Source organism: Spea bombifrons, chromosome 2 (assembly GCF_027358695.1).
Source record: "Spea bombifrons isolate aSpeBom1 chromosome 2, aSpeBom1.2.pri, whole genome shotgun sequence".
NCBI lineage: Eukaryota > Metazoa > Chordata > Amphibia > Anura > Pelobatidae > Spea > Spea bombifrons.
This window is the reverse complement of record NC_071088.1, coordinates 8,108,464-8,133,601: the sequence shown is the minus strand read 5'-3', so window position 1 is coordinate 8,133,601 and position 25,138 is coordinate 8,108,464. Positions and strand designations below refer to the sequence as shown.

The 25,138-nt window shown below is 42.1% G+C and overlaps 1 protein-coding gene across 2 annotated transcripts in view; it reads left to right on the top strand.

Annotated features, from left to right (window-relative positions):
- The window catches only part of DOP1B (DOP1 leucine zipper like protein B), a 39,746-nt gene extending 15,784 nt beyond the window's left edge, over positions 1-23,962 (top strand). The window contains exons 8-37 of one of the 2 annotated variants that reach the window (XM_053456781.1): positions 390-499; positions 1,064-1,178; positions 2,850-2,970; positions 3,092-3,211; positions 4,256-4,352; positions 4,836-5,027; positions 5,844-6,522; positions 6,659-6,930; positions 7,584-7,736; positions 8,203-8,303; positions 8,632-8,822; positions 9,193-10,771; positions 11,414-11,525; positions 11,741-11,926; positions 12,655-12,780; positions 13,014-13,148; positions 14,315-14,370; positions 14,766-14,870; positions 15,300-15,366; positions 16,000-16,144; positions 16,418-16,503; positions 16,865-16,974; positions 17,197-17,343; positions 17,569-17,630; positions 17,861-17,989; positions 18,256-18,392; positions 19,108-19,163; positions 21,112-21,270; positions 22,901-23,030; positions 23,509-23,962. In XM_053456781.1, the coding sequence (XP_053312756.1) occupies positions 390-499; positions 1,064-1,178; positions 2,850-2,970; positions 3,092-3,211; positions 4,256-4,352; positions 4,836-5,027; positions 5,844-6,522; positions 6,659-6,930; positions 7,584-7,736; positions 8,203-8,303; positions 8,632-8,822; positions 9,193-10,771; positions 11,414-11,525; positions 11,741-11,926; positions 12,655-12,780; positions 13,014-13,148; positions 14,315-14,370; positions 14,766-14,870; positions 15,300-15,366; positions 16,000-16,144; positions 16,418-16,503; positions 16,865-16,974; positions 17,197-17,343; positions 17,569-17,630; positions 17,861-17,989; positions 18,256-18,392; positions 19,108-19,163; positions 21,112-21,270; positions 22,901-23,030; positions 23,509-23,763 (5,933 nt within the window). In that variant the 3' untranslated portion in view covers positions 23,764-23,962. Of the gene's footprint in view, positions 1-389; positions 500-1,063; positions 1,179-2,849; positions 2,971-3,091; positions 3,212-4,255; positions 4,353-4,835; positions 5,028-5,843; positions 6,523-6,658; positions 6,931-7,583; positions 7,737-8,202; positions 8,304-8,631; positions 8,823-9,189; positions 10,772-11,413; positions 11,526-11,740; positions 11,927-12,654; positions 12,781-13,013; positions 13,149-14,314; positions 14,371-14,765; positions 14,871-15,299; positions 15,367-15,999; positions 16,145-16,417; positions 16,504-16,864; positions 16,975-17,196; positions 17,344-17,568; positions 17,631-17,860; positions 17,990-18,255; positions 18,393-19,107; positions 19,164-21,111; positions 21,271-22,900; positions 23,031-23,508 lie in introns of both variants that reach the window. The other variant, XM_053456780.1, reaches the window with a different exon arrangement.
- Positions 23,963-25,138: the final 1,176 nt, after the last annotated feature.

The following is a 25,138-nucleotide window of genomic DNA, read 5'->3' as shown; positions in this document are numbered from 1 at the left end:
CAACTGCCGCTTCCCATAGTCCACTTTCCATCCGCTATTATTCATACAGGTTACGAAAAATAGAATGGTGGGTTTGTCCACAGTAAGGTTTTAGTCTGTTGTAAGCCAAACATGGCTGGATCAATGGGACGTTAGGCTCCAACTGTTAGGCGGTCAGAGGGGCAATTGTCTTCTGGGCTCCTCTGATTGAAAGATATTAGGACCCAAATCCTATATTATTGACAGGCCACCAAGGATGGTCCTGCTTCCCAGGTTCATTGTGGCAAAAGTGATCTGAGATGCCATGAAAGGTAGAACAACATAGGATTTGTAGTTTACTGATTGCCGGACCTTTTCCCTACCGAGAAGTTCTAATGTAGACAATAAAGGCAAATACTTTTACTTTACAGGGTTTGATATCAAAGGGGGATTCGTGGCGCCACAGCTGAAAGTATCCGCAGAGGATGAAGAATACTGTAACAGTTTTTTTGCGAAGTACTCAAAGGATTTTTTGGTTCAGGTGAGTTTGATAATTTCTATCAATACTAACGTCATGGGATCCTCCGTCATGGAGGGTTCCACGTCTATGTTAATTATTTAGAGTGTTCCTGTAATCAAGCTATCCAACATTTACAGCTAATTGGGACTCTACTTATGTTGGGTCCTACCGTAGGTGGCAGCAAGCAAATTTGTACCGCACATCCTCGCTTTGTGCTCCCCCGTTAATTTGATCTTGGTGTAAGGTTGGCCTGGGTTGCCTAGGGTCCAATTGAAAATGTATCCAGCTCTAGCCCAACATTGAGCAATATATTATATTAAGATAGACCTTAACCCTTTAATGCAGTTGCCTGTAGCGGGTATAACCTATTAGTAGCCCTTGACTAATCAATGACACCTATGTGATGGTTACCCAGCAGATAACTGGTTATCATCATATTATTATTTTTGTTTCTCTTGTATGCTAGTTTTACATTTCAAATGATTTTGTTTATTATAATGTACTAAATTTTACGAACTGTAACTGTTAAATAGGTGTCTGCACTAGTCCTGCTGTTCTCTCATTTTCAATTTTCTCCCCCTGCAGGCTCTGATGCAGATATTACACCAGAATATCCCACATTCAGACCCTGACCAAGGACTACAAGTTTACCTGAAGCCTTTCCGGATCCTCATCAGTCTCCTGGACAAGCCGGAGATAGGTAATGGAGCCATCACAAGCCGTCAGAGAATAGGACCCCTGTTTGGTACAGAGCACGCTGTTGTTACAGAGCAAAGCTGGACTCTCTAGTGTTTATAAAACATGGGTCATGGTTTCAACATTTTTATGTGGATTGATATATAAACTACCATTCAAAAATACAGTGCAGAGGTTGCCAGTGTTGTAAGTAACTATTGTAGGGCCTTTATCACTCCCATACCTCCTGTGTTCCAATGGCCCTTTATCACTCCCATCACTCCTGTGTTCCAGTGGCCCTTTATCACTCCCATCACTCCTGTGTCCCAATGGCCCTTTATCACTCCCATCACCCCTGTGTTCCAATGGCGCGTTGTGTTCGCTAATCCAAGTTTAAGCTTAAAAGGCTAATTGAGCGTTAGAAAACGCTTTTGCAGTAATGTTACAGCGAGAAATATCCTTGTTTTCACCCCCATGAAAAGTGACCCCAAACTTTTGAACAGTAGTGGATGTCCACAGTTTCCTGAGGGCTGTACACGAACCGGACACAGGCCACAGTGTTTAGGGGGGACTGCAGACTGATATTGTACCCTGTAACTCAGGGGTCGACAAATTAGGTTTAGATCTCTGAAGTTTTAATAAAGTATTGATCGATACATTAAATATTTGGCAAATATGTATTAATGATAATCCGTGTAATAAAGAATTGATAGATGCATTAGTGAAAACATGATTCCAGTTAATAAGATGATACAAATCATTAAAACCAAATTGTTGGTAAATAAAGTTAATCATTGTTAAATATTACATAAATAAATTCATTAAATAATTGGAGAAAAATCAGTTCCGTATTCAGTAAAGTTGGTAATTAGTACATTATTAAACAAACAAAGCAATATGAATGTACCTGGAATGGTGCGTGACCCTGTGCCGCGTGCATCCATCAGTCTCCTCTCCATCCCCAGGTGCCACTAACCCTAGGCTCACCCCTGACACACACACACACACACACACACACACACACACACACAATAACACTATACGCTGACATGCGCATGCACTCATGCTAACGCCATACACCAACATACACTTACACACTCCGACAGCATACAGTAACAGACAGACGCTAATATCATATACTGACACTCATGTACACACATGCTAATGCCATGCACTGATACACACAACCTAACACTATATGCTGACATACACACTTATGCTAACACCACACTTCACAGTGACAATACGCATATATAAAATATATACACAATGCACACACACAGTGAATCTGGCACTACAATACAGTAGACATACCAACTCTGGTACTATACATTTACATACACACTGACTCTGACTCTACAGTATGCATACACACACACACATACATACATACATACATACATACACACGCTAACCCCCCTGCCTCACCACGCTGCGCCGCTGCCCGTCTTCAACCCCGGGGTCATGTAATGCATGACGTTCGCCACCCGTCAGCTCCTGTTCGGGCCGCTGCAAGAGCCGGCGTGCACATGCGGTGCCCCCGGTGGGTTTAATAATAGCATTTTACTGTTAGCGATTGCATGCTTTAAACGGTCAAAACTATTGTACAGTGCTACGTTTTATTTTTGTTATTACCCGTTTATAGTTAGTAAACCTAGTCTAGTGGTGTGCTCATTATACTCTGGTTTATTTTCAGGTCCGCCTGTAGTGGGGGATTTATTTCTGGAAGTGATCCGAGCCTTTTACGCGTATTGTAAGGATGCGCTAGGGGCAGACATCAAGCTGAGCTACGGACAGACCGGCAGCCAGCTGATAAGGTACATTTACAAAAAAAATGAAATAAAAGTTGCGAAAATATTCATCGTCTTCCACCGCAGTTTATATAGCTTCCTGGCCATTCTTCCAATTTATGCTGTTTTTTGTGTGGGTTTTTTTCAGCGCAATTAAAGAAAACAAAAACGCGTCTGAGATTGTCAAGACTGTGAATTTACTGATCACGTCTCTGAGCTCAGACTTCCTCTGGGATTACATGACTACGTGCTTTGAGGATTGTTTCAGGTGGGTGAGCAAGCGGTGGCTACTGCATTATAATCATTTCTAGACATATACACCTCATTCAACCTGTTTTCTCTCTTTCAACTGCTTTGTTAAATCACTTTTTGAGAATAGCTGTTGCTCAGGGATGTTACTTCTTATCCATAACAATGTTCCATGATGGCACCGAACGATGTATGTAGAATCTAACGGCTTGTTGTCTTGGGTGCCATGGCTGGCAGGTAAGGAATCAATAGCCACATGATCTCTAGGATTCGTGATCGCCGGCCAAAGTCAATATTTACAATGTGTCCAAAGTTTTTTCATTGATTGTTTTGGGGCTTTATTCTTCTATTAACAGTAATTATTATGGGAATTGGGTCTTGGATCTTTCTGGCCTTAGAAAAGTATGTTGTTAGGGACATTTATGAGATAAAATAGGCAAAACCAGTATTCTATCACATACACAAACTGAGGACGCTATTAATTATTGTAGGACCACATCCACAATATTAATATAAAGAGAGACTCTACATTTTTTCTGATCCTAAATCCTTTAAGATTGCACCAAAAATTATAATTTATAAAATGAGATATTATACCATCACGATAGAAAATCTAAATCTTATTTATTGTAAAAACACAAGCTTTTAAAGACGGGGTTATAATAAGATGTTACTTATTATAATTAGGACTTCTTAGCATGTTTGCCCCACTGTATTTCCATCATTCGCCTCTAAGAGACGCTCGGGTCTAAGAAGTAACTTTAAGACAATGACAAATACATCTGGAATTTGTCCTTGATCGCACATATCTCTAGAAGTTACCTCCTAGGTAGTAAATCAGTTTCGGGGGTCTTGCAATGTATCCCCCATTCCAATTTACATTCCTAGAGATAAGCAGCTTCTACTCCTTACATTTTCCCATAGAAGAGACACTGATTAGGAAATATTTGCTGAGGCAGCTATATTCATAAAAGCTTCTTTGTTCTCAATATAGAGAGATCAAGGACAGAAAAATCTTACCGTTTATGTGTAATTACTTCTTTTCTTTTGTTTTGGCTCTCAGGAGAAAGTCTCTCGATGCCTCCCGTTCCGTGGGCCGAGCTCCGTCCGTGTCTGAGATCTGCACGTTAACGGTGTTTCTACTGGATGTAATTCCTTTGGTATGGGAGATCTCTCCCCATTCTCCATTCAGTTATATTAACCTATAAGCAATAAACCTGTGTGTACTTAGAATATCATATTAACCCTTTTAAATACGCACCAAAACACTTGGGATTTGTCATTAAATATGGTGATATGTGATCATTCTAATTGGGTGAAGGCATGAAGGAGAGAAGCAGATGGCACATGATGAATAACTGGTATTACATACAAATCCATGATGCTTGGCAGGCATGTAGCACATCGTGGGACATAAAAATAATTCCAAAGTGCAAGGGGCTAACATCCCATGAATTGAAAAGCAAGGGATCTATCGGAAAAGTAAGCATGGTTATAGCTGTGGTCCGTTTATTGATGACCACCCTTCTTGTCCCAGCCGCACATGGCGCACCAAAGAGAGCTTTTTAATGTTGTTCACTTTAGAAACATTTTAGAGCCATAGCTGGTACACAAGAGAATGACTTCTTCCCTTCCTTCTTCAGGAGCTGTATTCCGAAGTCCAAACCCAGTACCTGCCGCAGATGCTCAGTTATATGGCTCAGTCTCTGTCGGAGAACATGGACCTGCTGAGCCTGCCCGAGCTCACTCAGGCGCTCAAGACGTGTTTCAAAGTTCTCAGCAAAGTGCAGATGCCGCCGGCCTATCTGGACATGGAAAGTCTGAGCCCAGACTCTGTAAGTAGCAGCGATGGAAATCAGACACGGCAGAACCTTCTTCCAGTTCACGTTTGCTGTCCCTTTAAAATACCGTATTGGCCCGATTAAAGGCCGCACTTTTTTCCAGTAATTTAAATCTTTAAGGTGGAGGTGCGGCCTATAATCGGGTTTAGCATTTTTACCTTCTCCAGGGTGTCTGGAAGACCAGATCAGAAGACTGCAGAGCGTTTTCGGTAGTGCCGTCCGGCGAAAATACGGTCCCCGGCAACGCAAGCAAAAACTTTAGTTCCGCCCTGATTCATGATTCTCAACGTTGATGTGGATGAGGCAGACTGGTGCAGGAAGCGGAGGTCACGTCTGCCGCATCTACATCAACGTTGCAAAACTAAAGTTTAGGAAGGAGGGTGGGAGCCTCCTACCATACATTAAATCTAAAAAAATAAATAAATAAATAAATACATATATATATTTTTTCTTTTAAATAGCACCAAACTATAAGGGTATTCGAGCCAATATGGTAACTGGATTTGCAGTGGCTGTGTAGCAGCGCATACTCATGTTGATTTGTGTTTACTTATTTTATCAGCGTGTCCCAATCATCCATGTTTAATGTTTACTTGTTACAACAATGAATTAGCAGCAAATATTATTTCTTTTTATAATTGTCTCCTATTAAACCAGTATTTTCCAGATTAAGAAATGCACAGGTTTGCCTTTTGGATAAACGTAAAGTAGCCTCTGCTTTCTCATAACTATAAATACCTATCCGGTTCAGCTTTAGTTAAGAAAATGCATATAGCACGGCAATTTTCTCACTTCATAATTTCATTTTAGAGTCCAACCAAAGAAACCATAAGAATAAAAGCAGTCGGTGAAACGGATGTTGACTCTGTAGAAGAAGACCCTGTTTTTCCTCCACTCAAGTCCGAGGACAGCGGTATTGGCCTAAGCGCGTCCTCTCCGGAGCTGTCCCAACACCTGCGGGTACCCAGGGTGTCCCCGGAGAAAGGAGACGTTTGGAAGAAGGGCGGCAACGTGCAGAAGACCCTGCAGTGCATCCAGGAACTGGTGGCCACCTTCGCCAGTAGGCAGTTCTTCGGGATTCAGCTGCAGGAACAGAATAATGGGAGAAGCTCCCAGGTGAGTGTGGCGGCAGATGGTAAAGATGGAAGCACAAAGAAGAGGGGGTCTTGGGAACCTAAGCAAATCACCGTACCCCAGTTCAAACAGATGCTGACGGACTTTTTCACGCCGCGGCCACCTGTAACCAAACAGAAGAACGAGAAGGCTGACTTCTCCCCAGGACTCCCCCATAATAAGAGGATTAATAGCAAAGCGTCTGACGAGGAATGGGACATTGACCGTTTCATACAGAACATGGGCAGAGTTACAGTGGACTGCAGGGAAGCCTTCGCTGCCGCTTGCCACTTTTTACTGGACTGTGCCACCTTTCCTGTCTACCTGTCCGAGGAAGAAACCGATCACCTGTATTCTACTCTCTTTCAGCATCCTGGTAGGAGACAATAGCTTGTATATTTCAAAAAATATGTTCTGCTTTATATTTAAATACAATTCAGAAATATTAATGCAACAAAGATACTTTACCAGCTGAAACAGCTTGTTGTTTGTTCTTTCTCTCGTTTTACAAGGTTCTGGAGAAGCCAGCTTCCCTCTCTGGTTTAAATCCCTCATGACCATATGTTGTTGTGTGAAGGATTGTTATATCCAGAACGTAGCCATTTCTACGTTGCTGGAAGTCATCAATCACTCCCAGTCCTTGTCTCTCGTGATGGAAGACCGGATGAGGAGAGCGAAGACCTCGGGATACAGCGCAGTCTTCGGGAAGCTGCAGATGGTCACTGTCCCGCCGGTCGCTCCAGGAGTTCTGAAACTTATTGCAGAGAAAACAGACTTCTACCCGGTGTGTATGAGAACGAGAAAACCCAACGTAGCCAATATTCACTATACGAGACATCGTAGGCAGGTAGACTGTGGAAAGATAAATGCTGTCTAAGCAAAAAGGAGAGCGGAGCGTATGGAATTTGATTATATATTAATTTGTCAGTCTGTACAGTTCTGGAAACCAAACATCTAAAAGGACAGGAAGAAAAAATTGTCCTTGGTCCTTAAGTTAGGTTAACTTGCATTATTTAAGGTTTCAAAAGCTTGTCCAGATATCTCAAAGAAGCTGCTAATACAGATTGCAATGATAGTTAGTTTATGATTACTCAGAATTACTAACGAAGCACTGCATATAGAATGAGGGGAAAAAACCATGGTGTTCCTCTCCAGAATGATCTAACACCTGTGCCCAGGTATGGATCAGACATCTAGAACAGTGAAGGTCAGTGTATTGTAGGCTACGACTTCCAAAATACCCAGTACAGTTATAATAGGGAACTCTAATAAGAGTGTGGGGTTTGAAGGTAGAATTGCATACAGCTAGAGGACTGCATTAATTCAGCACCAAAGTTGTGCATGTGTTACTTGTTACAACCTACTTGTTAATACTTCTTACAAGCTTAATGTGATACTTGTGGTTTGTCTCTATTAACACAACCTCACTGCTTACAGAGAGTGGCCCACGTGCTGTGGAATCAGCTGAACATGGAGACCAGGGAACATCACATCACCTGCGTGGAGCTCTTCTATCGGCTGCATTGCTTGGCCCCCTCTGCTAATATCTGCGAAGAGATCATCTGCCAAACCCTACTGGACAACGATAAAGTGAGACTTAATGATTTCCAGCTGAATTGTCAGCAGATATATCTTGGTTTTAAATCACAAGAAGGTGTCCAGTCTTTACGGTCAACTTTGAGATGTCTGTCTCAGAAGTAAAGGGTTTCTGGTGTAACAGTCCATTCATAAAGGCCGGACTAATGATTTAATGGATGGGGCTAGGGGCATCCAAATGACATTTGTTATAGCTATGAAAAATAGTTAGTTTAGTGTTTTACTGGGGAGTCAATGCCAAAAAATCCGAATGGCAGCTTCCCATCAAACCACAGTGTATATGCCCCGTACTGGGAATATTTCATGATTGAAAATAGGTAGAGTAGACATTAAAAACAACAGAAAATGTGTTTCCGTAAAGATTGGATTTTTTGCAACAGTCACTGCAGAAAAGCGATATATCCAGGTTCCGGGGCTGGGGTACTTTTTTATTTTACTACACCTTTTTTGTGTTTAATAGGTCACCCGTCTGGAAGCTCTGTTTCGTTTCTCGGTGATTTGGCATCTGACAAGAGAGATTCAAGGCAGCAGAGTCACTTCACACAACCGTTCGTTCGACAGGTGACAGCACATTACCACCATCGTCGTATGCCTTCGTATATTATTATAATATGCAACTTTAGTACAATAAAGCTTGGCTAAAATAACAATGTAACCGGTATTACACTGCGAAGAAACACCCAGGAGATATATTTGTCTATTTTACGTGGATGACAAAACAAACGTTTTTAGGCTCAATGTTTCTCACTGCTCAATCTGCATATAAATAAAGTTAGAAATATTTTTCATATAATACATATTCGGGTATCTGTATATCTATTATCAAGTGCAGAATTATATGCAGGCGGCTTGTTATAGATCCCCGCGTGACTTTTTGCTCGGTTTGTAGGTCTTTGTTCGTAGTGCTTGATAGCCTGAACTGTTCCGACGGTGCCATTGGCGCAGCTGCCCAGGGTTGGCTGATCCGAGCCCTCTCCTTAAACGATGTTGCCAGGATCCTGGAGCCCGTGTTACTGCTCCTGCTCCATCCGAAGACCCAGCGCACTTCCATTCACTGTATCAAGCAGAAAGACGCATCAGGTTAGGAGACCTGCGTATCAGCAGTGATAATAGCTTTTCTTTTTGCTTCCTGGCCTGTGATCTGACCACAGAGTGATCCGGTTGTGCCCAAAGGTTGGCAAACCCTGCTTTAATCTAGGCAATTGCATAGGTTCTTACATATTCTTTTGACTGTCAGGAGCGTAAAAGTAGTTTGGGTTATTAATACTTTTATGCAATGTCTTTTTTAAACATTTGTTTTTTTAACAATATAAAACAATCACCCTAAAAGACCGTGGAGGTGTCTGTCACAATTTATTAAAGTAATTCAGAGTGTATTCTCTAATCGTTGAGTTTGGTTTTTGTGTTATGTGTAAGGAAATGTATTTATTTACTCTTTTTTTGTTAGAAGAAATCGGCTATTGGTGTAGAAAGAAAATTACTTCTATGAAAGACCACTCAACGTTACACGAGTTACCCGAAAGCAGCTCGGATGAGAGTTTTCCTCAATTTAACACGGTTGACAGGGAGGCCATCTGGGCTGAAGTAGAGAAAGACCCTGAAAAGATGAGAAACGAGCTGACAGTAAATCATGCGAATTACACTATGTCCCAGGGAGAAGAGGATCAGGAGGACAGCGAGCACACCGAATCGGCGGATACAAGCACCGGGCACAACGACAGCGAGAACACCTCCTCCTTCACCACGAGCTCAGCTGATCTGAGCAATGAGCAAACTTGTGCAGATGGCCCTGGTGGCCAAGGGAGCCTGAAAATCATAGGCCACCCAAACATGGCCTACGTGGATTCCCCCAGACAAAGCACGTTGCTAAACCTGGCACGCACCGGATCTGACGTAACGCAGACGTCTGAGTCCCTGTCCAGTGATGATGAAGCGGATCTGGAGCTTCAAGCCATCAGAAGCACCCGACTTCTGAAGCAGCAGAAAGAGAAGGAAGAGTTGATTGAGGCCCTGTTTAAACACATTCTTCTGTATTTGCAGCCCTACGATTCCAAAAGGGTGTTGTATGCTTTTTCGGTGCTAGAAGCCATTCTGAAAACCAACCCCAAAGAATTTATGGAGGCCGTCGCTAGCACCAGCATGGACACCAGCTCCACAGCCCACCTCAACCTTATATATAACCTACTGGCGCGCCATCAGGAAGCCCTTGTTGGGCAGAGTTTTTATGGCAAGCTTCAGACGCAGTCTCCATCAATGTGTCCTCATTCTCTTTTGATAGAGCTTTTGACATACCTCTGCCTGAGCTTCCTGCGTGCTTATTACCCATGTTACCTCAAGGTCAACCATAAGGACGTGCTGGGCAACAGAGACGTTCAAGTGAAAAGCGTTGAAGTCTTGATCAGGGTCATGTCTCAGTTGGCCACCATGGCCAAGTCATCGGAGGGCAAGAATGTTGAGTTCATCCACAACTTACTTGAGAGGTGTAAAGTACAAGAATTTGTTCTTCTCTCGCTGTCTGCTTCCATGTACACAAGCCAAAAAAGATACAAGTTAATGTCATCGGGCTTTAATAAAGACCCTGAAGAAGAGTTGTTTGAAGAGAGCGTGATCAATTTTGGTCAAGACCAAATCTGGAGTGAGCATCCGCTACAGATTGAGCTCCTGAAGCTCCTCCAGATATTGATTCTCTTGGAGCATCACCTGCACCAACAACAAGAAGACCAGGAGAACTATATAGACCTCTCAAAGGAATGGCAACGAGGCCTCAGCTTTCAGCAGTCTATTAATGCAATGCAGTACGTGCAGTCTCACGCGATAACGTCTCAAGGCTTGTTCGTCTCCGCAGTGGTGGGAGCCCTGCGTCCAGAATACGGATACGGGATGCACCCTCCGTGGGTGGCCTTGGTCACGTCGTCTCTACCTTATTTTGGAAAATCCTTGGGGCTGACGGTGGCGCCTTTTGTTGCGCAGATATGTAAGAACTTGGATGAGCTTGTGAAGCAGTATGAAAATGAGTCTGTGAGCATTAGGTAAGCTTGCTTTTTCTAAATACCAAATTGTCATCAGGCAACCATTTCATCTCCTGGCGTGAAACGTTTAGTAACTTAAACTTCCAATACCTAGATAGCTGGGTGGGCGGATTTCAGGTTTGTTAGACTATTTAGATATGCAGCATGCTTGTTTCAGTCCAAAAAAGTATTTAAAAATCTTTAAAAGTGCCTTTATAATTGATGGCTTCTACTCATCTATTGCAGCAAAGCTTGTTTCATCTGGATATTAAGTTGCAACAGAAAGTTGAAATTAAGTCCTCAGCCACATCTAATAGACGTCTTTTACATCCTAAGGTCACCCTTCATAGTCTAGAAGATGCCGCCATAACCTTCTCATGACTTTTATATGTTTTTTTGGTAGAATACACCAAGAATTCATGCTTTCAACTGTGAAGGGAATATATCCATTTCATTATAGTTGTATTCACTAGACCATCAAGCATCGATTTGGGGTTGTTTTATTCATGCTAATAAATAACATTCCTAGAAGTCGTATTTTGCCACTGATTTTGCCACGGAGAACACTTATTTTATATTACCAGGGTCAGTCCTGCATTCTGTTATTTGAAAGCAGCTGCTCATGACAAGATATAAACACGTGTCTTTTATTTTTATTAACAGCGTGACTACTAAACGGGAGAACGTGTCGCCCGATTACCCTCTCACTCTATTGGAAGGCCTGACAACAATTGGCCATTTTTGCCTTTTGGATCATCCCGCGCAATCTAAAAAGGTAACTTATTTATCCGCATACATGTGTCATATTTATAAATTATTCACTACTGGAAAAAATACAATTTAAAATCTCTTGCTTTTTGGAGAGAGCCCTGGAAAACCTTATTCTTCTACACAAAGCTAGCTTTACACACACGTACGCTTAATACCCCTAGCATTCAAGGCCAGGTTAAATTCCGTTCTGTTTTAATTACACCGAATTGTTTGCTTTAGTCCTCCTCAACAGATCCTGCCAACCTAAAGAACGCACGGAACGCCATTCTAGAGGAGCTTCCCCGGATCGTTAATAGCTTATCGCTTCTGTGGAGCGTCATTAACAAGCAAGAAAGGGAGAAGAGACCTTCAGATCTGCTTGGTACAATCAAAGGGTCGTCTTCGGTTTATTTCAAAACCACCAAAGTAAGATAATGTTCCCTGTTAAGATAAAAAAAAATAAGGGAAAATAAGAAACTCTACAAACGGCTCGAGTAAAATGGACTCTTGGTGGGCACTTTGTACTTAATAGTCTTTTATGTGAGGAGATAATGAATTTGTGAAGGTAGGAGGATTTGTTGAGCGGTGGATGTGAAGGTAGAGGAGAGAGCAGAGCCAAGTCAAATCACCAAGATGGTGAACTTCATCTATTGGGTGGATTGTGGCATTCTTAAACGGGATGAAGATATAAGGAATCGGTGATTTGATTGAGGAGACGAGAGGTCAGAAGAAGTAAATGATCGCGTAAACAGCGTACAGGTATCCAAAAGAAGAGTTGGGGCCCCAGAACTGAGCCCTTGGGCACACCAACGGAGAGCATCAGGGGAAGATAAACAAGTGTCGGGGATGGAGACGCTAAACAGAGGCAGGATTTGAGGGAGGAGAGACCTTTGTCGTGAATAACAGGGAAATGAGGGGCTTGCAGAAGAGGGGGTGATAAAAGAATCTCAAAGGTCCAAATCCCAAACACTTTACCAAAGACTAGATGTGATGGACAGACCTCTGTACATGGTGGATTGATAATGTGTAGAGGTTTGGGAGATCGTGTGTGGTAACAGGAGAGAGTTAACGTAGGTGGGAAACCTACGATGTCCATGTAAGAGGCACCAACTCTGGCTGCTTCCAGTCTTTATTATTTTTTTCTCTCTCTACAGACACTAAAGCAGAAAATTCTGGATTTCCTCAACCCTCTAACGGGACACTTAGGGGTGCAGCTGATTGCTGCCGTCGCCGCCGTGTGGAAAAGAAAAAGATTTAACAAGAACCAAAGTAAAGCTAAGGTGAAGTATATTTACTGTACCCGGTTACTCACATGTCGATGAGGCTTGTCTTTGAAGCAAGGGCAGCTAACAGATGCCTCCCTCGGTGTTGAGCAAGTACGACTTCCATGAAGCATAGGCCAGCGAGCCTTCTCAATGAAGGAAAAAACCCTATGCATTTTAAGCCTTCCATTCTTAGAATAACAATGGAGTATTCTAATATCGTGTTATGGGCTTTCTAATCACCTCTACAGATTATTCCAGTGCCTAGCGAGTCTCAGCTCACCCTCGTTGACTTAGTATTTGCATTGAAGAGCTTGAAGATCGACACCATCTTGCATCTGGTCAAAGAAGTTGTGAAGAAGCCGCCACAGATCAAAGGAGAAGAGGTAATATTTACTATAGACTTGAACATCTTGAGTTTTGGAATTTCCAACCATGAAGTTTCAAAATAATTCACCCCCTTTTTTTTTTTTTTCTTTTTTTTTTTACTTTTTGGGGTTATATGGTTATGAATAAAAATGTTATAATAAATAACAAAGCGGCTGCGTCGCACTCGTCAAAGTAAAACGTTCCGTGAATGGAAATGATTAAAAGTATAATTTATGATTTATACCGAGATTTGTAAGCAGATGGCAGCAAGAACAGCACACTTCACACTCTGCAGTTAGATTTAGACTTCACACTCTTAAACTTTCTTGGGCTACCTCATATGTCATTACAAATATATTAAAATGACCATGATTAAATTACAAATATAAACCTTTTTCTCAGGGTAAACCCTTACCACCACCACCGCCACCACCAACGCAGCAGATCAAGCCATTGAACGAAGCTCCTTGTTTTTCCAATGATCCATATTTCACAGAAGATTTTAAACGTAACTTAGCGGCACAAATTAAATGCTGTTGATGCTCAACAGAAAATATTTCAATAAAAACTAACCCTAATATAAAAAGCTGCATAATGTTCTATAGGGATGTTGATCACTGTGGGTGAGCTGTGCAAATATTCATAATAGTTTAGCATATATAACACAAAGGATCGTATTTATAATGTAATGGTTATAAACGGGTTAACGGCTGAGCTTTAAGGGTTAGCAGGTACTCGCTGTTCCCTAGCCCCCCACGGCCATGTTTCAACCTACCAAGACCCCCTCCCCAGGCATTCTGGCACCTTCCAGCTTTACCCTTCTTCTCATTACTACTTGTGATGTTTCGCTCATTGAGGTGGCAAATTGATTCATTAATACGTCTCAATGTTTTTTTTTGTTCTATACATAATACATTAGCATAATTATTCAGTGCTACGTATAGTTAAAATTATAAAATCTGTACCCTTTGAAAGTTTTGGCTCTCTTTGTTCCCTGTGAGTTTAAACGGATTCTTGCCGTACCGCAGCTAAACTGAACCACAGAGGGGATGAAGAATTCAGGTTTTAAATGGGTAGCAACATTCCATCAAGAATTAACATTAAAAAATCTATATGTTGATATAGCAATACAGTAATACCATTTTAATAATATGTTACTAATTTCTCTCTTACATATCTGCAGAAGTCTTCGTTGGTTGATATTCCGATGCTTCAGTTCAGTTACGCTTTTATTCAAAGGTAAAAAAAAATAAATGTGTTTTATTTATTTATTTATTTTTTATTTTTTTTAGTATTATACACTTTGTAACTACAGATCTAATAGAGATGCTGGATTTGCCTTGGTTTAGTCCATCAAGGGTCTTTTAAAACAATCTTTCTTACTTTTCTCTACTTCAGAGTTGCTGTTATTTATGTATGAAGCACAAACCCTTTCTGTATGGCTATAGTCATAAGGCGTCCATGCGCAAAATAGCAATGCCTGAGTACAGAAAGGAATAAGGGTAGTGATTGACAGGCTTGTGGACTTGCAGAAAATAGATGAACTTGCCATTGTGTCTCAGCCATCGCCAGCAACGTATGATTGAGAGATGAGACATTAGGAGGCGTCTGATTGATTCTCTTTGTGTTAATAGGTTATCACCGTCCGACATGCAGGAAAACTTCCAGCCCTTGTTGGCGCTGCTGAAAGAGTCTGTGCCGCTCAACCTGGCTCCTCCCGGCTTCTTCCTATTGTTAAGGTACGTTTCCTCCTCGTTTCTCTCCCCCTCGTCTATGTTTTTCATCAAGCTGCTACATTTCATTATAATAATAGGGCCCCCAGCAGATTCCATAGCGCTATTACTATAGGAGAGAGCGGAAAAATAACAAAAACATTCAAATTGACAGCAACGCGTATGACAAAATGCTACAAATAGAACAGAGGGTCCTACTCTTCCAATCTGCTACATCCGTCTCCTGTCTTCTTAACCAGAAACCTTCTCAATCTCTTCTCAGGATCATTCTTCTCGGTTGGCCAAAAAAAAGTAGTATGGTGTCTATGGAAATCTGACCATATGGATTTATAACCATTTGTGGCTGTTTTGTTGATCTGTCGCTTAACACAAACCGTTGTGGCTTTTAACATTAGCTTTAATATTAGTTAACGTCTCCCCTTTGTCTCAAAACAGCATCCTGAATGATTTTGTAACCCGGACACCTAATTTGGATAACAAAAAAGACCAGAAGGATCTGCAGGTAGAATCGCGGTCGTCATTTAATAAGAAAGTTTCTCCGTACCAAAACAGAGTGTCTAGTGACTTTTCCCCTTTTTATAAATACATTTTAGAAATTGCTACTGCAATATTACCTGTATCACTGATTTAACTCCTAAAATCCTGAAAAGTAACATCTGGTTTCATATGGCCACGTGGCAAGCATTTCAGGATAATTTCCGATGGCTCTTGATGGGTATTTACAGAGAAACCGACCCGTATTTGTGCTTCCCAAAATGTAACTTTTAATATTCTCAAAATCAAACCATAACCAATGCAAGCTGGCGGCGTTAAAGCAAGAAAATCATCAGAAGTGTGGACCGCAGAGACAATTAGGTCCTGATTTGGTTAATGGTTCAGGGTATAGATGCAAATAGGGGTTTTAATATCCCATGTATGTTTCCCTTTAATCAATAAAGAATATTAAAGGGCTTGCCATATAGGTCATAGGTTTATTTCTTTTTTTTATTTATATATAAAATCCCCCCTCTGGCATACAGTTATACTTTACAAGAATAAAAACCTATATATGTTTTATTCCTCTGGTTGAGCCACGCATTGCAAACCGTTCTCATGTATCTTTAGTCGCTCCAACACAATCCATTCCCTGTTTCAGGAGGTGACCCAGAAGATCTTGGAAGCCGTGGGCAATGTCGCCGGCTCCTCGCTGGAGCAGACCAGCTGGCTGAGCCGTAATCTGGAGGTCAAAGCTCAGCCACAGGTCTCTTTAGATGATGCAGATGATGCTGAGGATATATACGGTAAGAGAGAGAGAGTCATACCATCAACACTTTGCTGGAGAAGGTTTTGAAAAGCCAAGCCATGTGAAGCCACTTACATAACCAAATGCGTCTGGAAAAACTGTTGTACTGAATCTGCAGCCAATGCTTGTTTGGAGATATCCTGAACACGTGTACTTTAATGTGCCCGTTGAGGACAGTTGCAATGTACTATAGTGCTGTGTCCCTAAGGCATTTTGTACTTGACACTCACGGTGTATGTGTTCTTCTTTATTTTGCGTTTGCCCCGTGCAGAGGAGTCTTCTGCCGCACAATCCTCCATGGTTTCAGCCTCTGCCCCGTCTGTCTACAGCGTCCACGCTCTCTCGATGCTCGCCGAGGTGAGTCCTGTTGTGCTGCCTGTATCCGCTCATTAATTTAATTTAGTCCATTAATCTCCTGATCCCAAGTTCCTCGGGGAACACTTAATGTTGTTGTACTCAAGGATCTCTCATGTGGTTCAACAGGCAGCTGCCACGTTCTTCAAGAAAAACTATAATTGAAACACAGGTCTCTCGTGTTTGGGCAATAATAATTTGACGCTAGAATATCCCTTACACTACAAACCTCAAAGGGCTCAAGATATTATTTTCCTTAAGCTGTTAGTGCCGTAGGGGTGAGCAAGACTGTCTGCATGCAAATGGTGACACTTGCGATTGTTGTAGCTATAAAATATTGATTTACCGAAATTCTCTTCATAAGGTCCTGGCGACTCTTCTGGACATGGTTTACAGGAGTGATGAAAAAGAGAAAGCTGTTCCTTTAATATCCCGCCTGCTGTACTACGTCTTTCCTTATCTACGAAATCACAGGTAAACTATCAACCGTCGATTGCGAGAGAAATGCCTGACATTGCGGTGGAGATCATTCCAAAATTCACAAATGTAACTGTTCTGTGTGATCCATGTTGTTTTTTTATAACAAATTGCAGAAATCCTACATTGTAAATGACCTGAGATAATTAATCTTTCGTTTGTTCCTCTGGTGTTCCAGGCCTTTGAGACTAAACCACCCTTGTTTCTCCTCTTTTGTAGCGGATACAATTCTCCCAGTTTCCGTGCTGGCGCCCAGCTACTCAGCAGTCTCAGCGGGTACGCCTATACCAAACGGGCCTGGAAGAAGGAGGTCCTGGACCTGTTTATGGACCCTGGCTTTTTCCAGATGGACACCTCCTGCATTCAGTAAGTCAGAAACTAATGGTTGGAAGTTGCCAAACTCGGGTTATTTCTATTGCGGTACGGCAGATGTTTTTGTTAAGCTTTGAATCCAAAACGCCTATTTAAAAAGAATAGCTTTTTATATGTATAAGATAAAGCATCCAATAAGTATCCATAATATGTGTATTAAATGTAAATGAATGTTCAGGATGCATTTTAAGGTCTGGTATACAATCTCCTGTGTTTCAGCTGGAAGTCCATTATTGACCATCTATTGACCCATGAGAAAACCATGTTTAAGGATCTGATGAGTATGTAGCCAGGTTTTTTGCTTACACTTTTTTTTTAATTATATATCTGGTCTTCTATTCCATGTCTGTTCGTCTTCTCTTTGTGATGTCTTCACTGTTAGATCTCTTTTTCTTGTTATCTCTTCACCTCGCCGTCTCCTCCCCCGTTTCTTTTCATTGTTCTTCTTTGTTCGCTGGAACATATTATCGCATGTATTGAGCTCTCACCCCAAAATGTTTTTCTTTTGCAGACATGCCGAGCAGCTCTTTAAAGCTCTACCCAAGCAGTGAGCAAAAGGCCATGTTGCTAAAGCGTCAAGGCTTTGCCGTGTTCAGCGGTGAACCTGATCAGTATCACCTCTACCTGCCTCTAATACAAGGTGAAGACCTTTTGAGGATTATTGTCTATAAAGGCTGTCTAAAACTAAAAACAAAAGCCTGATTGTTATTTTAACCATTTCTTATTGTGACATAATCAGTGCTTTAAAAACAATGTATCAATGTGGGGTAGTGTAGAGTATGAATGAGGCGTGTAGAGTATGAATGAGGCGTGTAGGAAGGCTGGCTGTTTTAATAGAAGATCTTGCTCTTTGGGCCACATCATTCTTCTTTGCTCTCGGTTTTTATGTTTCTATTATTCCTACAGAGCGACTTACAGAAAATATCCGGAATGGGCAAACTCCTATCATGGCAGCACAGATGTTCCTGTTTTTCCGTGTCCTCTTACTAAGGATTTCCCCTCAGCATCTCACTTCGTTGTGGCCAATTATGGCCACAGAGTTGGTAAGAAAATGTGATTTACCCAATATTATGATTTATAGCGCTGAGCACCTAGAATATTGAAGCATCGGGGAAGGGAAGAAGGACAGAAGGATTTTGGTCCCAAACCGGCACTGCCCCTCATGAAAAAGGACACTTGTCTTGACTTTCCGGCTCTCCGCAGCGTTATTCTGCCCTGGTGTAGTAGATCCTCAACAGGACAGGGACTTGGCACACACCCTGTCCCCCATGATTTGAGGAATAGGGGAGAGGCTGTCCACGTGCTGTGAGCACTGGCTGCACCCTTTTACAGAGTTACTCACCAGGCTCGGATAATGCTGCGGACCGCTGGGACAAGCGGACCGCCGGAGAAGACAGAAGACGCGGAGTTAAGGTGATGGAGACACGGAGAAGGTAGGGAGACAATGACGGAGCGAGTGCGAAAGAGAGTGATAGTGGGAAAAGAAACAAAATGCAAATGAAAATTTGGAGCACCGCTGCTTGTTTTTTTTTTGTTTATTTGGGTCCCCTCCTGGTTTTCAGAAATTTGTACGAATTGACAACATTTGCAAATCTAATTACAATTCTTACAAACCTATAATCACGTGTCTAATAAATATAATATATATATATATATATATATATATATATATATATCTTTTATATGTAGATGGTTTCTGCACCAGCAAATAATTACATTAAAAAGTCAGGTTTGTAATGGGTTTTTCTCCTTTTTTAGATACATGCATTTGTCCAACTCCAAGATCGCTTAATGGAAGAGGATACTTTGTCGAAGTAAGACATTGTTACTTTTAGCATCTAAAACCATTTCCCCGTTTTAACAGCTTAGCTGTTCTCTACAGACTTGGTATACTTTGCCACAGACAAATATATATATTAGAAAAGTATACAGTTTTAACAATAAAATAAAACATTAATAATAATAAAATTCAGGCTTTGTTGGGACTCGACCAATCTGGTGTCAGTTTCTGTACCATGTGACGAAATGGAAAGGATACTTCTCAGACAGAGTGAATTGTAAGGCGAAGAAACCTATTGGGATCGGTGTAATTAGATATAACCTAGTAATGAACTAGTTTTAAGAAATATTTTATTGGGGTAAAACAGTTTGGGGTAAAAAAAAAAGTCCCTGTGTATCTCCCTGTATTCTGTATTCTCCTGTATATTCCCCTGTATTCTGTATCCTCCTGTGTATTCCCCTGTATTCTGTATCCTCCTGTGTATTCCCCTGTATTCTGTATTCTCCTGTGTATTCCCCTGTATTCGGTATTCTCCCGTGTATTCCCCTGTATTCTGTATTCTCCTGTGTATTCCCCTGTATTCTGTATTCTCCTGTGTATTCCCCTGTATTCTGTATCCTCCTGTGTATTCCCCTGTATTCTGTATTCTCCCATGTATTCCCCTGTATTCTGCATTCTCCTGTATATTCCCCTGTATTCGGTATTCTCCCGTGTATTCCCCTGTATTCTGCATTCTCCCGTGTATTCCCCTGTATTCTGTATTCTCCTGTATATTCCCCTGTATTCTGTATTCTCCCGTGTATTCCCCTGTATTCTGTATTCTCCCGTGTATACCCCTGTATTCTGCATTCTCCCGTGTATTCCCCTGTATTCTGTATTCTCCTGTATATTCCCCTGTATTCTGTATTCTCCCGTATATTCCCCTGTATTCTGTATTCTCCTGTGTATCTCCCTGTATTCTGTATTCTCCCGTGTATTCCCCTGTATTCTGCATTCTCCCGTGTATTCCCCTGTATTCTGTATTCTCCTGTATATTCCCCTGTATTCTCCCGTGTATTCCCCTGTATTCTGTATTCTCCCGTGTATACCCCTGTATTCTGTATTCTCCTGTATATTCCCCTGTATTCTGTATTCTCCCGTGTATTCCCCTGTATTCTGCATTCTCCTGTGTATACCCCTGTATTCTGTATTCTCCTGTATATTCCCCTGTATTCTGTATTCTCCCGTGTATTCCCCTGTATTCTGTATTCTCCTGTATATTCCCCTGTATTCTGTATTCTCCCGTATATTCCCCTGTATTCTGTATTCTCCTGTGTATCTCCCTGTATTCTGCATTCTCCTGTATATTCCCCTGTATTCTGTATTCTCCTGTGTATTCCCCTGTATTCTGTATTCTCCTGTGTATCTCCCTGTATTCTGCATTCTCCTGTATATTCCCCTGTATTCTGTATTCTCCTGTGTATTCCCCTGTATTCTGTATTCTCCTGTGTATCTCCCTGTATTCTGTATTCTCCTGTGTATCTCCCTGTATTCTGTATTCTCCTGTGTATCTCCCTGTATTCTGTATTCTCCTGTGTATCTCCCTGTATTCTGTATTCTCCTGTGTATCTCCCTGTATTCTGTATTCTCCTGTATATTCCCCTGTATTCTGTATCCTCCTATGTATCCCCCTGTATTCTGTATTCTCCTGTATATTCCCCTGTATTCTGTATCCTCCTATGTATCCCCCTGTATTCTGTATCCTCCTATGTATCCCCCTGTATTCTGTATTCTCCTATGTATCTCCCTGTATGAAAGAGAGAGAGAGAGAGAGAAAGAAAGAAAAGAAAAAAACAACAAATATGAAAGAATGAAAAGACGGGTCAAATGGTTCTTATGTGCTGTCAAATTCTATATTTGTGTGCACAAGCACCCTATGATGAATGTTACGTTTATGCTCGACCTGACTTCCAGTTCACGTGTTTCTTTATTAACCCTTACAGAACCGGTAAGACCAGCAAATCCAAAGCCGTGGCAGCAGAGAGCAACGGGCCTGTATACTGCGAGATCCAGCAAAGCTCGCTCGACCTCTACTTATCGGCCAGCAAGTTCCTGGACACGGCTCTGTCGTTCCCGCCGGATAGGATGCCTCTGTTTCAGATGTGAGTCTTTTATTAAATAAGATCTGTAATTACGGTATCTCGCCGAACTAGATGTTCCTTACCGTGGTGAGAACGCCGCCATGGGATGCCCACGCAGGAAGCGCTTACTTAAAGAGACAGTTTGCTGATATAGTTGCAAGCGCTTTCTGATGAGCCCCTCGTCGGATATACATTATACATATACATTAACGTAGGTATGATGCCTGGAGTGTGCAGCAGCAGAGGACTGAAATCTACCATTCAGAAAAGGATTAATTACAAATTATTTAATAAAGGTTCGTTATCTTCCGTAGACATTAGAGGGCAAAGTTCCGCACCCATCTGTGCCGAATGTTTTATCTCCTTTTTATTGGCTTTTGAGAATGTCAGCCTAAACATAAAACTCTGAGCGTGGCAAGTTTTCTACTTATCTTTGATTCAGAGTTCAGGTCCTCCCGCCACATACATGTCGCTGAGTTTCCATTATCGCTTTGTTATTGAGTAACGTTTACCACACTGTGTAGTCCAAAAGTTAACCCGTTAAAGACAATTGACATGCCAGACACGTCACGGAAAAAAACATGCAGTTAAAGACAATAAAAGAGCTTGGAAAACAATTAACGATCACTTTCTTCTCTCAGCCGGTGTTGCTGAAATTCCCTCGATATCAAGGCAAACAGTGAGAGTAAAAAGGTACTCATAGAGGGTATGTCCGGACCCTCCTGAGACCTCTGACAGGTACTGCCATCAGCAATGCAGGGAAAGCCCTGAATCAGACAGAGATGTGATGCAATTAAAGGTGTAATCTTAAAATTCCAGGTTGGCCCAACTACACCCAGGGAGGCTAATTATCTTGGAAGAGCTTGAGATTGCCTCATGGCACACATTCAGGAGGCACCATCTGCCCTTATTATGTTCACCCCCCACACACACACTTGATATGCTGACACTGCAGTGGACGCTCGCCTGCTTGGTCCTTTTTTTTTAATGAGCTTTCAGCTCGTTAAATCCCTTGGAAGTCTCATGTGAGCCAGTACTGGAGCTGGCTGGTGGCAAGGAGTCCACATCAGCCGAACATACGTCCTGCGAGCCTAGGAGCCGGAGGGCTTAATCCCTCCACGGGAGAATCCATAGGAGCTGGAGGGCTTAATGCCTCCACGAGAGAAAGCAAACATTTAAAAGGGACACTTGGTATGAAAGTGAATTTGCTACATCAGTTAGTAAAATGCAAGCACCGAGCGATCACATCAAATATTGGGCGAGAAGTACATGGAAGGGAAAATAAATGTTATTATCAATGCAAACGTAGTAGTAGCGCGGCAGGTAACACAGATTTATGGCTCTGGTCATTGGACTATTGAACCCTGAAATGTTGTGTGATGAAAAATGATCAACACGATCCACTCAAGCACTTTGTGTCCTGACCCAAACCACAAACTGGAGACTGATAATGCTGGTCAATTGAAATACACCACGGAAAATACAATCGATGAAGACCTGCTCAGCACAATAAACATACTCTTTCATTACTGGTTGAGTAAGACGTTCACCTCATCGTGAAGCTTTGCTCGGTTGGATGGTAATCGGTGTGAATGAAACGTTATAAGGCGCTGATTTATCATTCCTCATCTTTCTGCTCCGGATATTTCAGGTACAGATGGGCTTTTGTCCCAGAAGTCGATACAGATTCCTGTAACATGACTTCGGAGGTTGGAGAGAGTCATCACGAATGCAAACCCCATGTTGTTCGAATACTAGAGCTGCTGAAGTTGAGATTTGGGGTGAGTAGTGGACCCCGCGCGGGATGCACATTCTGCTTTTGGTGGGTCTGTGTATGTAGACAATAGGGGGCATCCATTAATGCACGGAAAATGGGTTCTCCGTTTACTAACCATTTGAGTGAAGCATCTAGTCTGCCCATTTTCCAATGCAACGACTCAGACCTTAATCAGTCGTTGGTCTCGTCTTAGATTCAGGAGCCGTATGCCGATCCCGCGCATGTTTAATCCCCTCACTGTATTAACCTCTACCACTTCTGCTGGGAGGCTGTTCCACTTACATGAATTGCAGCACGGTCACCTCCTGATCCTAGTAGAGCTACAGAATATTTCTGCCCTGTCCAAATTTTACACCTCAGGTGTATCCGTAACATATGGATCTCCAACAAAGTCTTCAGGGAAAGAGCCAGACTGAGATGTAACTGTAACCCTAACTGTTCTCAACGCGTTTCGCAATAACTTTCTCTGCATTTATCTTCAGGAAAACCTCACCGAAGAAGCTGCGCCGAAGCGCCGTGAATTCCCTCTTCTCAATCTCCGTTCTGTATCCCACATAACACAGCTGATGCCCTTCTTCAGGACCCTCAGCTACGCCTTCAAAGCAAAGGGGCACGGATCCCACCAGGCTCTGGCGTCTAGTGTCTATGTGGAATACCCCGTAGAAGACTCCGCCAGGGTGCTGAAGGAACTCGAAGAGAACGTGGAGTCTGACTTCTTGGACGTCGTAGCTGGTTAAAAAAAAAAAAAAAGAGCAAATACTTGTGCGAAACGTCCGGTTAAAAGAAGTGTTAGACTCCAAAAAAGACATCAAAGGCAGAAACCGGCAAGAAGTGTGTGAATGAAGTGAAATCTTCAGAAAAAGAACTTTTAGACTTGAATTAAAAAGCGCGCATACAAAGCGGTGCATGCACAATGTGAAAATGACTCATTACAATTACTTTATTTACGATAAACTGGGCTTGGCGTGCGCTGCGGAACGCGTCGGCTCTGAACCAAGGAAATGACATCCGTATGATTTCAGGCTCTTTAACATAAGGGTAAAACGCTCTCTTTTTTTCCCTTTTTCCCCCACTCGCGTTTTAAATGATTTGCAGTAAAGATACGTTTTGGCGGAAGCAGTCGGGATGTGCTCTCACATCCATCTTTGGATCGGCACTGGAGTCCCAAAGAGATTATTTATATCGTTATTTATTGATTACGCCCATTGTGGAGTAAAGGACTTAATAATAAGTCATCCTATGACATATTGGTGTATATATATATATATATATATATGTATGTATGTATATATATATATATATATATATATATGAGAGCTGGCACCTTCTGGCCCAGGGGGGGTCAAGTAAAGCCAAGTGGCCCCATCTACCCCTTGCCACCCCCAACACACACTCACGCTTACACACAATTAAACTAACATACACTCACTCATACATACATTGTAATACATACATACTCTGTGCGAGCAGCCGTGCTGTCACCACGGGGTCACATAAGCTTGCGTTACGTGACCCTGCTAAATTCCTGTCAGGGTCGGACTTCAAAGACTTCGGCTTCATCCATTGTTATAAACGGAACACTTAGAGATTCCGGATCCATTTCACCAAAACTCTGATCAGTGACTTCATTTAAAATATCTCTGTTTGTGTTTTCTTTCTGTTGCCTGTATTTTTAATTATTATTTTTACGGCTGGTAACGATAAGAGTTTTTGGAATCGACCTCGTTGTTTTTCTATACGTCGCTTTGTTTGTGATGGAGCTGCTCCCGTATGGAGATTTAGTTAATATGTGCGTTCGTTTTATGCCATTTTGGATAAAGTCTTAAAGTAAACATTCCTGAATGCGCATTACCAAAGCCTCCATATAAATATGAACCTGCTCACGACGGCCGGGGACCCAAACGTCCCAAGCTGTGAGTTCCAGCTCTCCAACTTTACTGTGCATTACGAGGGTCCGACCCTGGTGGTCTTCCCCGGGAAGGAGAGCGGACCTGGCTCTCCCTCCAGGCTTTGCGAGGGGAGGGTCTACCTGTGACAAGGGCAGGGCTAGCCCCAGAGAGCATTACATGGATTAGGAGTGGGCGGGGAATTGGGTTGGCAGTGGGTGTGGCT